Raw genomic sequence first — 16,224 nt, forward strand, 5'->3', positions numbered from 1 at the left:
GTCCTAGACCACAGCAATGTATATATATAATATACAGCACTCCCACACATCCACCAGAAAACCTTTTCCCTTCCACAGTGATACTCTTACGCCCTATTCATATCATATTTACTTAAAGTGATGTACAGAGTCTGAGACATTAGCTTTCTAACAAGGTGACATCTGTGCTTACATTGTGGTGCATACTTTAGGATACACAGTTCTTTACATTTTTAGTTATCCTATGTTTTACATTATGGTTTACATTATCAGTCTGTCATCTCCTATATGTTATGGTGTAATATTACATGTTTTATATCCATCCTTGTGTACTCTCAAGAAACTCCTCTCTTACCCCCTATTTACTTTGGTTCCACACATTTAACGTCCATTTTCCCTTCCACCTTGGTGCCCACAGTGACAGCCAACCTCCGTTTCCTGAGGAGCCACTTCCAGAGATAGATGGAATAGTGTTCAGGGCCTAACTTGCTCAACTGCCCCAATGCCCTGGGAGCCACCCTTTCTCTCGAGGGATACAGTTCCCTCTATTTGATGGCATTAGTCCTCCCCAGGATGTGGGTCCACCCCCACTCTCACTACTTGGGTTTCTACCCCATGGTGTCACCCACTCTGGCAAAATGAGCATTTAGACATTCCCCAGGAGCCCGTCCTGCATCAGACCCTCCCCTCCGAGCATTCTAAACAGGTAACCCACTTTATTATATTTTGATATGATTTTCTCGGCATTTTACTCTCCACCAACACCTGACCCTCTCCTGTGTTCATATGCTACCCCTCCCTCGCACCACTTTTGGGCAACGTTACCCATCCGTCCCTTCCCAGCCACCCTCAAACCCGCAAAGCCCCAACCAAAGGCAACCCCTTGCCCCCCTTTTATCTATTCTTTGTGTTCATACTTACCACCATCTCGTCTTAAATTCCACCCCTGCAGACATCGGCTCATATCCTTCCTCCACCCTCCGATTTCCTGTAAGCCTATCGTTCAGTCTCTTGCTATCTAGGGCAGCTTGTTTATTTCATATCATTGAGGTCATGTAGTATTTGTCCTTCAATGTCTGGGTTGCTTCACTCAACATAAGGTTCTCAAGATTCATCCATGTTATCACATGTGTTTGTAGTGTGTTTGTTCTTACAGCTAAGTAGTATTCCATTGTGTGTATATACCACATTTTATTGATCCACTCATCTGTTGATGGGCATTTGGGTTGATTCCAACTTTTGGCAATAGTGAACAATGCTGCTATGAACATTGGTGTACATATATCGGTTTGTGTCCTTGTTTTCAGTTCTGCTGGGTATATACCCAGCAGTGGTATTGCTGGGTCATATGGCAAATCTATGGCTAGTTTTTTGAGAAACCGCCATACTGTTCTCCAGAATGGTTGGATCCTTCTGCATTCCCACCAGCAGTGGATGAGTGTTCCCCTTCCTTCACATCCTCTCCAGCACTTGTATTCTTCTGTTTTTTTCATAGCTGCCAATCTTATGGGTGTAAGATGGTATCTCATTGTAGTTTTGATTTGCATTTCCCTGATAGCTAGAGATTTGGAACATTTTTTCACGTGCTCTCTTGCCATTTGTATTTCTTCTTCGGAGAAGTGTCTAAGTCTTTTTCCCATTTTTTAAATGGGTTGTTTATCTTTTTATTTTCAAGATATAGGAGTTCTTTATTTATGCAAGTTATAAGTTTCTTATCAGATATATGATTGCCAAATATTTTCTCCCACTGTGTGGGCTCCCTTTTTACTTTCTTGACAAACTCCTTTGAGGTGCAGAAGGCTTTAATTTTGAGGAAGTCCCATTTATCTATTAGTTCTTTTGCTGCTCGTGCTTTTGGTGAGATATTCATAAATCCATTTCCTATTACAAGGTCCTGTAGATGTTTCCCTACACTGCTTTCTAAGGTTTTTATGGTCTTGGCTCTTATATTTAGGTCTTTGATCCATCTTGAGTTGATCTTTGTATAAGGTGTGAGATGGTAATCCTCTTTCATTCTTCTACATATGGCTATCCAGTTCTCCAGACACCATTTGTTGAATAGGCCATTCTCTCCCAGTTGAGAGGGTTTGGTGGCTTTATCGAATATTATGTGGTTGTATATGTGAGGTTCTATATCAGAGCTTTCAATTCGATTCCATTGGTCTATGTGTCGCTCCTTATGCCAATACCATGCTGTTTTCACCACCGTGGCTTTATAGTATGTTTTGAAGTCAGGTAGTGTGATTCCTCCAATTTCGTTTTTCTTTTTCAGTATGTCTTTGGCTATTCGGGGTCTCTTTCCTTTCCAAATAAATTTCATAGTTAGTTTTTCTAGTTCCTTAAAGAAGGCTGCGTTGATTTTTATTGGGATTGCATTGAATGTGTAGATCAGTTTTGGTAGGATAGACATCTTAATAATGTTCAGTCTTCCTATCCATGAACAAGGAATAGTCTTCCATTTATTTAGGTTTTCTTTGATTTCCTTGAACAATCTTGTATAGTTCTCGGTGTATAAGTTCTTTACCTCTTTAGTTAAATTTATTCCTAAGTATTTGATTTTTTTATTTACTATTGTGAATGGTATTTGTTTCTTGATTTCCTCCTGATCTTGCTCATTATTGCTGAACAGAAATGCTACTGATTTTTGCGCATTGATCTTATAACCTGCGACTTTACTAAACTCATTTATGAGTTCTAGAATCTTCGTTGTAGATCTCTCAGGGTTTTCTATGTATAGGATCATGTCATCTGCAAATAATGAAATTTTGACTTCTTCCTTTCCAATTTGAATGCCTTTTATTTCTGGTTCTTGCCTCAGTGCTCGAGCAAGTACTTCTAAGACAATGTTAAATAGGAGTGGAGACAGTGGGCATCCTTGTCTTGTTCCTGAGTTTAGAGGGAAGGAGTCTAGGATTTCTCCATTGTAAACAATATTGGCTTTAGGTTTTTCATATATACTCTTTATCATGTTCAAAAAATTCCCTTGTATTCCAATCTTTTGGAGTGTTTTTATCAAGAAAGGGTGCTGTATTTTGTCAAATGCTTTTTCTGCATCAATAGATATAATCATGTGATTTTTTTCCTTCAATCTGTTTATATGGTGTATTACGTTGATTGATTTTCTTATGTTGAACCATCCTTGCATACCTGGGATGAATCCCACTTGGTCGTGGTGTATAATACGTTTAATGTGTTGTTGAATACGATTAGCAAGTATTTTGTTAAGTATTTTTGCGTCTAGGTTCATTAGAGAAATTGGTCTGTAATTTTCCTTTCTTGTGATGTCTTTGTTTGGCTTTGGTACTAGGGTAATGTTGGCATCATAGAAGGAGTTGGGTAATGTTCTATCTGTTTCGATGTTTTGGAATAGTTTCAGCAGGATTGGTGTCAGTTCTTTCCGGAATGTTTTGTAGAATTCACCTGTGAAGCCATCTGGCCCTGGGCTCTTCTTAGTTGGGAGATTTTTAATAACTGATTCTATCTCTCTGCTTGTGATTGGTTTGTTGAGATCATCAATTTCTTCTTTTGTCAATATGGGCTGCTTATGTGTTTCTAGGAATTTGTCCATTTCCTCTAGATTGTCATTTTTGTTGGAATATAGTTTTTCAAAATATCCTCTTATGATAGTCTTTATTTCTGTGGGGTCAGTAGTGATATCGCCTTTCTCATTTCTATTTTGTGTATTTGCATCTTCTCTCTTTTTTTTCTTTGTTAGTGTTGCTAAAGGTTTGTCAATTTTGTTAATCTTCTCAAAAAACCAGCTCTTGGTCTTGTTTATCTGTTCAAGTGCCTTCTTATTTTCTATTTCATTTAGTTCTGCTCTTATCTTTGTTATTTCCTTCCTTCTTCTTCCTGTTGGGTCACTTTGTTGTTGTTTTTCTAATTCCTTCAAATGTGCAGTTAGTTCTTCAATTTTTGCTCTTTCTTCTTTTTTGATATATGAATTTATGGCTATAAACTTCCCTCTCAGTACTGCTTTTGCTGCATCCCATAAATTTTGGTATGTTGTGTTATCATTATCATTTGTTTCAAGGTAGTCATTGATTTCTTTTGAGATTTCCTCTTTGACCCACTGTTTTTCTAAGAGTGTGCTGTTTAATTTCCAAATCGTGGTGTGAAATCTGGGCTTCTGTCCCTTGCAAATCTCCAGCTTGACTCCACTGTGGTCAGAGATAATGTTTTGTATGATTTCAATCTTTCTGAATTCGTTCAGCCTTTCTTTGTGGCCTAGCATATGATCTATCTTGGAGAATGATCCATGTGCGCTTGAGAAAAATGTATATCCTGCTGTGTTTGGGTGTAGCGATCTATATATGTCTATTAGATCCAGCTCCTCTAATATACTATTCAGATGTTTTGTTTCTTTGGTGATTCTCTTTTGAGATGTTCTGTCCAGAGTTGATAGTGGTGTATTAAAATCCCCCACTATAATTGTAGATGTATCTATTCTTTCACTTAGTTTTTCCAGTGTTTGCCTGACGTATTTAGAGGCACCCTTGTTAGGGGCATAGATATTTATGATTGTTCGATCTTCTTGACAGATTTTCCCTTTGACTAAAATGTAGTATCCTTCTTTGTCTCTCACAATTGTTTCACATTTAAAGTCTATTTTGTCTGATATTAATATAGCTACTCCTGCCTTTTTTTGGTTATTGTTAGCTTGTATGATTGTTTTCCAACCATTCACTTTCAATCTCCATGCGTCTCTGGGTCTAAGATGTGTCTCTTGTAGACAGCATATGGATGGGTCATATTTCCTTATCCAATGTCCCAGTCTGAATCTTTTGATAGGTGAGTTTAATCCGTTGACATTCAGTGTTATTACTATCAAGGAATTATTTGTGTTAGCCATATTTTGATTGGATTTGTGTTTGTCATATTTTGTTTGTATATTTTTTTTTTTGTCTTTTTTGTTGTTGTTGTTGGTCTTATACTCTCCTCCAACTTTCCTGTTTTTTCCTTTCTTCCTGCAGAACTCCCTTTAGAATTTCTTGAAGGGGAGGTTTCTTGTTGGTATACTCTTTCAGTTTCTGTTTGTCTGTGAATATTTTGAACTCTCCATCATGTTTGAATGCTAGTTTAGCTGGATAGAGTATTCTTGGTTGGAAATTTTTTTCCTTTAGTACCTTGACTATATCATACCACTGCCTTCTTGCCTCCATGGTTTCAGAAGAGAAATCAGCACTTAATCTAATTGAGCTTCCCTTGTATGTGATGGTTTTCTTTTCTCTTGCTGCTTTTAGGATTTTCTCTTTGTCTTGAGCATTGGATAATTTGACAAGTATATGTCTTGGGGTGGGCCTGTTGGGGTTTATGACTTGTGGAGTGCGCTGTGCTTCTTGGATATGTACATCTGTCTCTTTCAGTAGATTTGGCAAGTTTTCAGCCATTATTTCCTGCAACACTCCTTCTGACCCCTTTCCCTTCTCTTCACCTTCTGGAATGCCTATAATATGTATGTTTGAGCGTTTTGCATTGTCATTCAGGTCCCTAAATCCTAATTGGATTTTTTCTATCTTCTTATTGACCCCTTCTACTATCTGTTTGCTTTCAGATGTACTGTCTTCCACATCACTAATTCTCTGCTCTGTCTCTTCTAGTCTGCTGATATTTGCTGCAAGTGTATTTTTGATTTCTTGAACTGTGGTGTTCATTCCCATCATATCTGTTATGTTTTTGCATATGTCTGCAATTTCCCCTCCAAGTGATGTCTTCATGTTGTTAACCTCTTTCATTACTGCATCAAATTTGTCGGTGATAAATGTTCTGAGATCTTTCATTGCTTGTGCCAAGTTTTGCTCCCCTTCGTGATTATTGGTTTGTTGATTGGATTCAGCCATGTTTTCCTGATTATTGGTTTGGTTTGTAGATTTTTGTTGCTTTCTGGTCATCTCTTTATTTTGACGAATTTAATCAGTTCCTTAGCTTCTTTGTCTGCTCTTTGAGGTTAATTAGTTGTTATTTTTGCATAGGTGTTATATCTTCTCTTTGTCACTTTTTTCTTCTTATTCTAGTTACTTGTTGTTGGTTAAGTTCACTTTAGAGGAAAGTATTAGTGTTGGGGAAAGGCAATTGTGTAAGCAAGGGAAAAGTGTAAAGTAGTATTGGTGATGTATGTTAACAAAGCAAGAATATGAGATCTGGGAGGATGGAGGTTAGATTTATGTAGATTGTATAGAGTTATAGCTGTAGGCAGAGTACCTTTTATGAAGTAGATGACTGAATATGGGAGGAATATGGTATGAACTACAAAGCTATTGTTTTCATGAGAGAGGGAAAAAGAAAAGAAAGGTAATAGTTTCAAGAGTGGATAACAGACAGAAAACAGAACAAAGGTATTAGAAATTAAGAGTTAGACACTTTGTGGATCAAAGAACGGGAGGTGGGGGGTGGAATATAGGAGAGACAGTAGATGATAGTGGATATCAAGATGCAGGGGAAGGGGGATAGTGTAGGTAGCCTAAATCAGTTCACACAGAAATGAGGCAGTGGAGGATGGGAAAACCCAGCAAATGTGAGGTGTTCCCTGTATCACCTATTGTATACTTGAATTAAAATAAAATAAGTGGAAGATGAGGGACAAGAGGGAAAGAGAAAACCGAAAAAAAAAACTAATAATAAAGAAAAAAAGAAAGACAAGAAGAAAGGAAGAAAGAAAAAGCGGATGGGCAAACGGTGGGGAACGGATAGGGGGAAGAGAGATACAGGTATACACGTGTCACAATTGCAACACTATCTAAAACAACAACTTCCCCCCGCTTTGCCCTAAAACCCCCGTCTGTCTGCCCAAATGGGTCTGCAAATACCTCCCTTCCCACAAACACCCAATAGGCCGCCCAGGGCCCACGAACTCCCCAGTACTGCAGATGCTCCAAAAAAAAAAAAAAAAAATTAAGTAAAATAAATTTAAAACAAACAAACAAACAAAAAACAAACAAAGAACAGAAACCCCTCCGCAGGCCCAGCTCCGCCCGCCGCTGCCCCTGCCGCGGAGGCCTGGACCGGCTCTGCCCGGCTCCTTACGCCGCCGCGGCCTGGCCTGGCTCCGCTCGCTACAGCGGCCCAGCCGGCTCCCGCGTCCACCTCCCGCCGCCGCGGCCTGGACCGGCCCCGCCCGGCTCCGTTCGCCGCCGCGGCCTGACCCGGCTCCACCTGGCTCCGCTCGCTACAGCGGCCCGGCCCAGCTCCAGCATCCGCCTCTCGCCTCCGCGGCCTGGACCGGCCCCGCCCGGCTCCGTACACCGCCGCTGCCCGGCCCGGCTACGCCCGGCTCCGCTCGCTACAGCGTCCTGGCCCGGCTCCGGCGTCCGCCTCTCGCCGCCGCGGCCTGCACCAGCCCCGCCCGGCTCCGTACCCATTTTATATTTCTATGAGTCATAATCTGACCTTTTAAAATACTTTAAAAATATATAAAAAGGAAAATATATATAAATATAAGTAAATACATCATCTCTCAAAATTCTGTGGCATCAATTTTTTAAAGATTTTTTAAAATTTATTTTTTAAATATATATTTTTATTTTCTTTTAAAGACGCCTCAATTATATAAAGGTTACATAAAAAATATAGGGATTCCCATAGGCCCCACTCCCCATACCTCCCACATTTCCCCACATAAACAACATCCTTCATTAGTGTGGTACATTCACTGCAACTGATAAACACATTGCCACTTAGCCTGGATTATAGTTTACACTCTCTCCCACACAATTCTGTAGGAAGACATATAATGGCTTATATCTGTCATTGCAGTGTCATTCAGGATGATTCCCAAATCCCAAAAATGGCCCCGTTTTACTCCTGTTTTTCTCTCTCCTTGCCTCAGAGCCTCCAGTGGCCACTGCCTCCACATCAATATTGTAATTACATCTGTTGCTAGAATCACAATAAGTGTATAGCAGAATATCAGTAAATCCACTCTAGTCTATAGTTTATTCCCAATCCTGATGATTCTGGGACGGTGATGTACACTCCACGTCTAATTGAGAGTGGGCTTAGATCCCATACAGCTGATGGATGGGACTCTTGCTTGCAGTTGTAGACTCTCTTGGTTCCTTGTTGGGGTAGCTGTCCATCTTCACCTCCTTGTTAGTTGTCCTGAGTGAGTCCAATGAATTGGAAAGTAGGCATTGCAACTCTACTAAGATACAGGGCCCAGCTGGCAAATGGACAGACCTAAGATTTAAGTCTCTTGGATGTTCCAACTCCAGCACCAACTGTAGTTTCAAATAGAAGGGACAGATGAGCCATGTGTAGGGAAGCCACTACTGAGTCCAATTCTGTCATTCTCATCACAAACTCCAAATTAGGGCCCACTGGCAAGGCACCAAACTCTGGTGCTATCTGCCCTGATCATAGAACCTGGGTGTTTCCAGAGCCCTCAGAAACCCCAATATTTGGGGTAGTATCTACTTTGGCATTCTATGAGATCCTGCTGAGATGTGCATAAGTGTTACCTCTGGGGTGGCCTTGCAACTCACTTTGAAGTCTCTTAGCCATTTAAACTAATTTGTTTTTACCTTTCCCCAACTTTTATTGAGGTATTTTTCCAGTTGCATGCCAGTTGGTGCTTGGTAGTAATCCCTCCTTGCCAGGGAGGCTCACCCCGGGAGTCACGTCCCATGCTGGGGGGAAGGTAATGCATTTATATGTTGAGTTTGGCTTAGAGAGAGGTCACATTTGAGCAACAAGGAGGCTCTCAGAAGGTAACCCTTAATACCCTATAACACTAGGCTGAATTTCAATTTCAAGAGCAAAGTCTCATAAGTATGTCATCAATATCAAGGGCCCATCAATGAACCATCCTCATTTGCTAATCATTGCTCCTGTACTTGGGGAACAGTTGCTGTTCCATTAGAGAATGTGGCAGAGCTCTCCAGGATGGGAATTCAATATTCTCTTGGTTATTGTGTGACTCTCCACCCACTTGACAATGCCCCATGAACATTTGAATACATTTGTATGTCCAGGTGAACTTCCCCTCATGTATCTCCCATCACTGACACCCCACACCAGTGATCCTCCCCTGCCCTAGTTGTAACCCTTCTGTGATCCAAAGCTTCTTCAAAAATGAAGCCAATAAAATACTGTGGCAGAAAATTTTTTTTTAATACAATGTAATATTTTATGGAAACCTTAGAATTAGTGCACAGGGGAAAAAACTCAACCTATTATTATTTTGCTTTAATTTAAAACAACTCATTCACTATCATCTATCAAGAAGAAACTGGGAGGCAAAGCCAAAATAGAGTGTTCTAATGGCATTTTCGATATTTTTGGAGGCAATAGATTATACTCCAAATTGTTTTTTTTCCCCTCTGAAAAGGTCACAACTGTTTTGTGCTGATCATATTCCAATGTATATCTGTATAGGTATATATTATACCTATACTAATGTTTGCTTTATAAAAAGTTTCCTATTACTCAAACTTTTTAAGTCACTTTTTCTCAATGAAGTCTGGGGCTGATACCACTGGATGGTTTTTTAATACTGTTCTCTGCTCTGTCGTCACTCATGTCCATATCAATTTTAGGTTCTAATTTCAGGGTCATGACATGAAGCAAACTACTGGTTTTAAGACTGATCCTGATAACAGCTGAAACACTGAAATGTTTACGTTTTTAGTTATAAATTAGAGCACATTCAAGGTTATTCTTATGATATTGGTACACTCTGTTCTGTTCAAATCTAATGGCCCCTTTGAGTGGGAGGAAAGGGAGACAGTCCCACAAACAATTCAGGAATTCTGCCTGAACCCTGCTTTCCAATGACAATGTGCTAGCACATGAAGACCCAATTTCATTCAAAAGACATTCACTGAATGTCCACTATATGTCCACTGCTCCAGGCCATATGTTCTGCTGTAAGCCTTTGGGATACATTCATGAACACAATGGACAAAAACCCTCTGCTGTCATGGAGCTTACCTTCTTACTGTGAGGAAATAGATAAAATAAGCAAGTAATTCATTTTTTATGTTAGAAAGTGCTTTGGAGAAAAACTCAGGAAGGGGACATACAATGGTTGGTTCGAAGGATTTGCAATTTTAAGTTGGGTGATCAGGGCTATCTGCTCAATGAAGACCAAAGGGGATGAGGGAAAGAGTCATGTGAATGTTGGTGGATGATCACTGCAGACAGGGGTACAGACAGTACAAAGATCCTGTGGTTAGAAACAGCATGGGATAGCTAGAGTGGACTAAGAGAGAGTTTGGTGACAGATAAGGTCAGAGAGGTAACCAAGGCCAGATTCTGCAGGACTTGAAAGGCTACTATAGGAACTTCTGATTTTACTCTCAGTGAAAGGAGGAAATGTCACATGATTTTTGTGAAGAACAGCAGATTGCTGTGTTGTTGGAGTATAAGTGCAAGGTGGAAGGTGGAAGATCATCAGATGGGAGGAAAAAACAGTTGGCTAGTGAGTGATAATGGTGACTGTATCAGAGTGGTAGGGGAATGACAGTGGCAGCTATTGGATCCTGCAAATCTTTTGATGGTAGAGATCAAAAGGATTTCCTGATAGATTTTGATGAAGTATGAGAAAAGAGAAAGGAGGCTAAGGTACTCCAAGTGTTTTTCACCTAAGTAACTGGAAAAATAGTATTGCCCAGTATTGAAGTAGGGGAAGACTGTGGTCTAATGAAAAACAGTGATTCTAGGCTCTTGCTCTCGCTCTCTCACATGACCTTTATACCAATGCTGTGAGGTAATGCCTTTTCCATTTACATATTTTCAGTTATGTCCTCCATGAAGAGGGATTAACTGGAAGATGTAGTCTTGGAATACTGCTTGACAAGTCCTTGATTCTACCAACAAGGGTTACCAGACACCCCAACAGACTCAGACTAAAGTACTCTAACCCTAGAAGGCCCCATACATAGGTGTCCCCAGGTTTCAGTTCCTGGCCCTCTTATCTTCTTCAGCACTCCCTCCCTTGGGGATGTCCTCCAGTCTCATGGCCTCAGTTATCTTCTATATCTTAAAGATTTTTAACTCATCTCTCTTGAACTGTATCCAACTACCTCCTCAGCATCTCCACTTGGATGTCTATTAGACCACTCTAGTTTAACATATCCAAAACTGGGCTCAGAATCCTTCCTCTCATAATCTGCTCCTCCCACTGACTTCCACATCTGGGCTGATGGCAACTCCTTGCTAGGTCAGGCTCAATACCTTGGAGTCATCCTTGACATCACTTTACTCCACATTCAATCTTCCTATCTCTAGATTCAAACTCTATCTAGAATCTGACCACATCTCACCATTCCTTTGTTACCATTTGGAGCAAGTCAGTAACCATCTCTCATCTAGATTACTTTCCCCAACAGCACCCAAGTGAACATAAGCTTGTTTCACTCCTGTGCTCCAAATTCTCCAAAGGCTCTTTCCCCATCTCAAACAGAGGAAAACCAAAAGTTCTTCTGAAGATTTTTGAGATCCTTCATAATCTGGCTTCCATTACCTGTCTAACCTCCACTGCCTGGACCCACTCTGTGACAATCATAATGGCTTCTTAGTTTTCTGAACATATCAGGATGGTCTTGCTTCAGGGCTTTTGCCCTTGCTATTCCCTCTGCCTGGAAATCTTCCCCCAGACCTCTGTATGGCTAACTCCCTGCCACGTTCTTGTCTTCAATGAATGCCATCTACTTAAAATAGCCTATTCTGGCTCCATGGCTGAAAACTGTAAGCACCACACCCTCCTTCCCACACTACCAGTCCCGCTTTTTCCATTCTATTTTCTAAAAAGCAATTCCCATGTGTCTCTCTCAGCTACAATGTATGTTCTGCCAGACATGCAGAAATAATTTTGTCTGTTTCTGGCTCAAGGATACACCCAAATGTCTAAAATCATGCCTAATGCATAATAGGTGTTTAATAAAAATGTGCTCAATGAATTTATGGATAGAAAAATTGAGGCTCAAAAAGTTTAAAAATCTTTTCTAATATTTTTTATGTAGAAAAAAAAGTCCTATTTCTATTTCATAAATCAGAGATTTTTGTCATGAGGTTTTTATTGTTATATCTTGCTGTTTTGTGCCAACTATTACCTACGAATAAACCATGCCTCTGAGCTCATGAGGGGGAAGAGGCAGCAGGGTCAGAGAGAGAGAGCCCAGATTTTGGAGTCCAAAGGCCAGGGTTTGAGTTCTGCCTTCACCACTTACCTGCTATAAGATCTTGGTGAAGTCAGTAATCTTCCCTAAGCCTCAATTTACTTGTCTATAAAATTAAATTTACAATATCATCCTGTATAAAGGTTCATAAAATTATTTTAAAGGGATATAATAGAATAAGATCAGTAAATTAAAATTAGCCTTTTAAATATTGTATTAAAATGGCGTACATGTAGTGAAATTGAAGTCAAAGGCAATTAAAACCTGCTCTGTTACATCAATACTTCTATGGAAAGGTCTTGCTTTCTATAAAATAAGATTATTTTTGGTATTTTTTCCCTTCCTACTTTATCAGCTTTACTTCTTCCATACTATTTCCACTTTATCAACATTTCCGATGAAACCATCAAGGTCTCTCAAGGAGACACCTTCATGTGTGCATCATGGATCCTCTCCTCCGACTTTGTGCAGAGGTTAACAACAGGCATTCTCCTCCTCAGACATGAACTTGAAAGCAAACTCTCTCTCCTGTTCCACAGCCCTCCAGCAAATCATGTAAACTTTATTCTAAAGCATCTCATATCCTGCCAGGCCCTTGAGGATCAAGTCTAATTTAAAACAATGTGCTGTCTCATCTCAGGTGCGATCTTTGGGGGAGCAGGTGTAGGTCAGTGGTTGAGTGCCTGCTTTGTATGTCCTGGGTCCCAGGTTCAATCTCTGGTACCTACTTCAAAAAATGCAATCTATACACAAGTAGGGAGTTTAGATATGCCAAGCACAGGCCCAGTATCCCAGCCCCATTGTGCCTGGAACATCTCTCTGGATTTTCTCTTTGTGTCATGTCCTTAAGAAAATCAAATTCCCTTCCAGCCAGGTTCCAAAACAGTGAAGGTTTCAGTTAAGGTATTTTTCTCTCTAAAGCTTCCAATTGCCTAAAGCTGTTTGGTTTCCATCTTGTGAATTCCATATTTAAATTTCTAGAATGATGCAGTGCTTCTCTATATATCCAGAGTATAATAATATGGTACGTGGTCCTTTGACCATTACCCTTTGTGTAAATATAACTCCTTAGTTCCTAATTCACATCATCCTTTCTTCTCTCATCTGGAAATTCTTATTCAGACATCTTTTGTTGCATTCTTAAAAATCAGTCATTCCTGTTATCCAATTTATGGATTCCTGCTTTCCCCTTTTCCTCTACTTTTAATTTAATAAACATTTAGATAAACACAGCATCAGCTTTCTTAAAACTTATATCATATATTCATTAATACATATTTTCTTTACAGAAGCACGAAACATTCAGTTTTTAAAACAGAGCTGTGTAGCAGTTTGGCATTATTTGTGAATTCTAAAAATAGATATTTGATTATGTTTGTGAACTCATCTCTTCCTCTGGGCATATTAGATTATATTTGATTCAGAAGTTTCACCTTTACTTGATCAAATACAGATTAAGGCTTTGATTGGGCCATGTCACTAGAATGTTGAGTACCAACCCCCTTAGTGGGCGGGGACTCACAGAGAAACAGCACTGCAAAGAAGGGAGTTTTGAGCTGGAGCCCAGGAAGTAAGCATACAGAGGAGCAGAGTAGTTGAGCCTAGACAGAATCGAGCCATGGGGAGAGACATAGAGCTGGTTGCCTGATAGTCTCTTGCTAGCTTTGTGGAGAGAGGCAAAGCCTAGAGAGCCTCATAGTCTACAGTTGACCTTGTGAGAAAGCAGAAGCTGAACCTGGAGAGAAATGAGCTCCAGGAAGAGAAGAACTCAGGAAGCCTGAACCCTGGCAGACATCAGCAGCCATCTTTCTCTAACACGTGGCAACAGACTTTGGTGAGGGAAGTAACTTACGCTTTATATCCTGGTAATTGTAAGCTTCTACCACAAATAAATATCCTTTATTAAAACCAATAGATTTCTGATATTTTGCATCAGCGCCCCTTTGGCTGACTAATACAACCTGTAAACTAAAGATCTGTGCATTTAATTACATACATGCTTTACTTCCTTAAAAAAAAAAGGGAAAAAAATCCCTACATAGGGAGAATACTAGAGAGAGAAATGGTCTAGCCATTAAATACTCAATTTTTGCTTGGCAGAAAGCAAAGGGAGAATATCTTATTCAGAGATCAGCACCATAATAAGAGTTCTATTGGGAAAGACTAAAATTTTTATAACATTGAAATAATTAATTCATCAATTCACTAGAGAATAATTGAGACAATTACTTTTTATTCTCGCTATACCCTTAGGTATTGAAAAAAAAAAAAGAATATTTACAGACCAAAAAAAAAAAAAAGAAACTCATGGCTTTTGTTTGAAACCAATTTCTATCCATAGACATAGTGTAATTGCATAAATAAAAATAACTACAATTTGCACTGAACACACTTTATTTGCCAGTCTTTGGAAAATATACTTCAAATTATATTTTACATCTATTCATTGAATATTCATTGTTAACTAGATAACATTATGTATCAAGTGTCATGGTGGATAACTTTGGAATGCATTATGATTTTGTAGGGAAGTTATGTTTCTCCTTGTTTGTTTTGCTTAGTGTAATACTAAAATTCTTCTAAATCTGGCAATTTGAGAAATTCAGGCATTGATTAAAGAGAAATCTACAAAGTTTATTAAACTTAGCTATTTCACATAGAAGGGTGGATATATGAAGTAGATATGAATTCAAATATATGAGTTTAACAGGTATAGATGTAGAATAAAAAAGTGATAAGAAACTCTATAAGAAAGAAATGAGGTAGGGTATGTCAAAGTTAATACTTTACCTTTGCCATTTTCTCTGCCAATTGCAGCCGACCATCAAGTTCCCTTCTGATCTGAGCTGCTTGTTCATCTGCATTATCCAGCTTAAAAACAGAACAGAAATTGTACATATGTGAGGACTTAATGGCAGTATTCTATAGCTTTAAGCAAGGATTAATGACTCAAATAGTTTTAAGGAAGTTCTCTCAGTGTCTTCTTGGGAGGAGAATACAAAATAATGTTTAATTAGATTGGAAGCCCCATTAAATTCCTTTAACAGTTTTTCATTGTGGTTTTGTCCTCAAAAAACTTAATTTCTAGGGGAGATTTGTAGCTCAAGTGGTTGAGCACCTGCTAACCAAATGAGAAGTCCCAGGTTTGGTCCCCGTTCTTCCTAAAAACAAAACAAGACAAAACTAAAAAAAGGAAACAAATGAAAAACAACAACTCAAAGGAGCTGATGTGGCTCAGTGGTTGAACACCAGCTTTCCCCATACAAGGTCCTGGGTTCCCCCAAAAAACCAACAAACAAAAAAAGACACAAGTACTATTTGAATGATCCTTTAATATGACTCTCTACCATATAAGTCTTTATATACTCCTCATTCTAGTACAGACTCCTACAATTGAGAAATCCTTACATTCTTTTACAGACTAGCATCACATTAGAATTCTACTCTCTTGTTCTGAGTTTGACTGAAAGGAAGGAAAGTATGCAATTATCATTTTTCTTAGTATCTCCCATTTACATGGAAAATTACTTTTGCTTCTTCACTGAGATAATACTTTAACTATCTCTATAAATTTCCTTTAACTTTTCCTCACAATTCTTTTTTTTCCCAATTATTTATTCAATCTTCCTTCATTAGTTCATTATAAAAAGTATGAAACTGAAGACTTCCTATGACCTATACAGAGTTTAAGTACTGGTTAGGGATACAGACATGACAAGTGAGACATTTCTCTTGGCTATAATTCCCTCTCCTCCTTCACTCCATCATCACAAAGCCTAGATCAAATAATATAACCACACTTTATGAAAGGTCCATTTAAAAGTTGGATAACTACTGAGTACAACATGAAATACCCAGGAGAATACAGATAAGTTTTGTCCATTTGTTGAAAGATTATATAGATTGACCATGCTACATTTTAAAAAGCAGTTTCAAAAAGAAAAGTCTAGAAGATGAGAAGAAGCAAACCAGGTAAACAAAATGGTGGAATTGGAAGACTAAACAGCGTATCGAGGAAAAGAGAGAATGTTTCAGTAAGAGGACACCAAAGATCTGGCAATGAGACTAGACATAGGCTGTGTTTTGAGAAATGGGCTGCTCAAAATGGACATTGATGGGTCTGGATAAA

At 39.1% G+C, this 16,224-nt stretch overlaps 1 protein-coding gene across 13 annotated transcripts in view; it reads right to left on the reverse strand.

The window, feature by feature from the left end:
• Positions 1–16,224, reverse strand: part of CADPS2 (calcium dependent secretion activator 2) — a 613,932-nt gene that overhangs the window by 364,788 nt on the left and 232,920 nt on the right. For all 13 annotated transcript variants that reach the window (XR_011648842.1, XR_009185867.2, XM_058297292.2 and 10 more), the window contains exon 4: positions 14,886–14,966. Coding sequence is in view for 11 of the 13 variants with exons in the window: in XM_058297292.2 (XP_058153275.1) it covers positions 14,886–14,966 (81 nt within the window). In the remaining 2 variants the exon portion in view is untranslated. The remainder of the gene's footprint in view (positions 1–14,885; positions 14,967–16,224) is intronic.

This window comes from Dasypus novemcinctus, chromosome 5 (genome assembly GCF_030445035.2).
Source record: "Dasypus novemcinctus isolate mDasNov1 chromosome 5, mDasNov1.1.hap2, whole genome shotgun sequence".
NCBI lineage: Eukaryota > Metazoa > Chordata > Mammalia > Cingulata > Dasypodidae > Dasypus > Dasypus novemcinctus.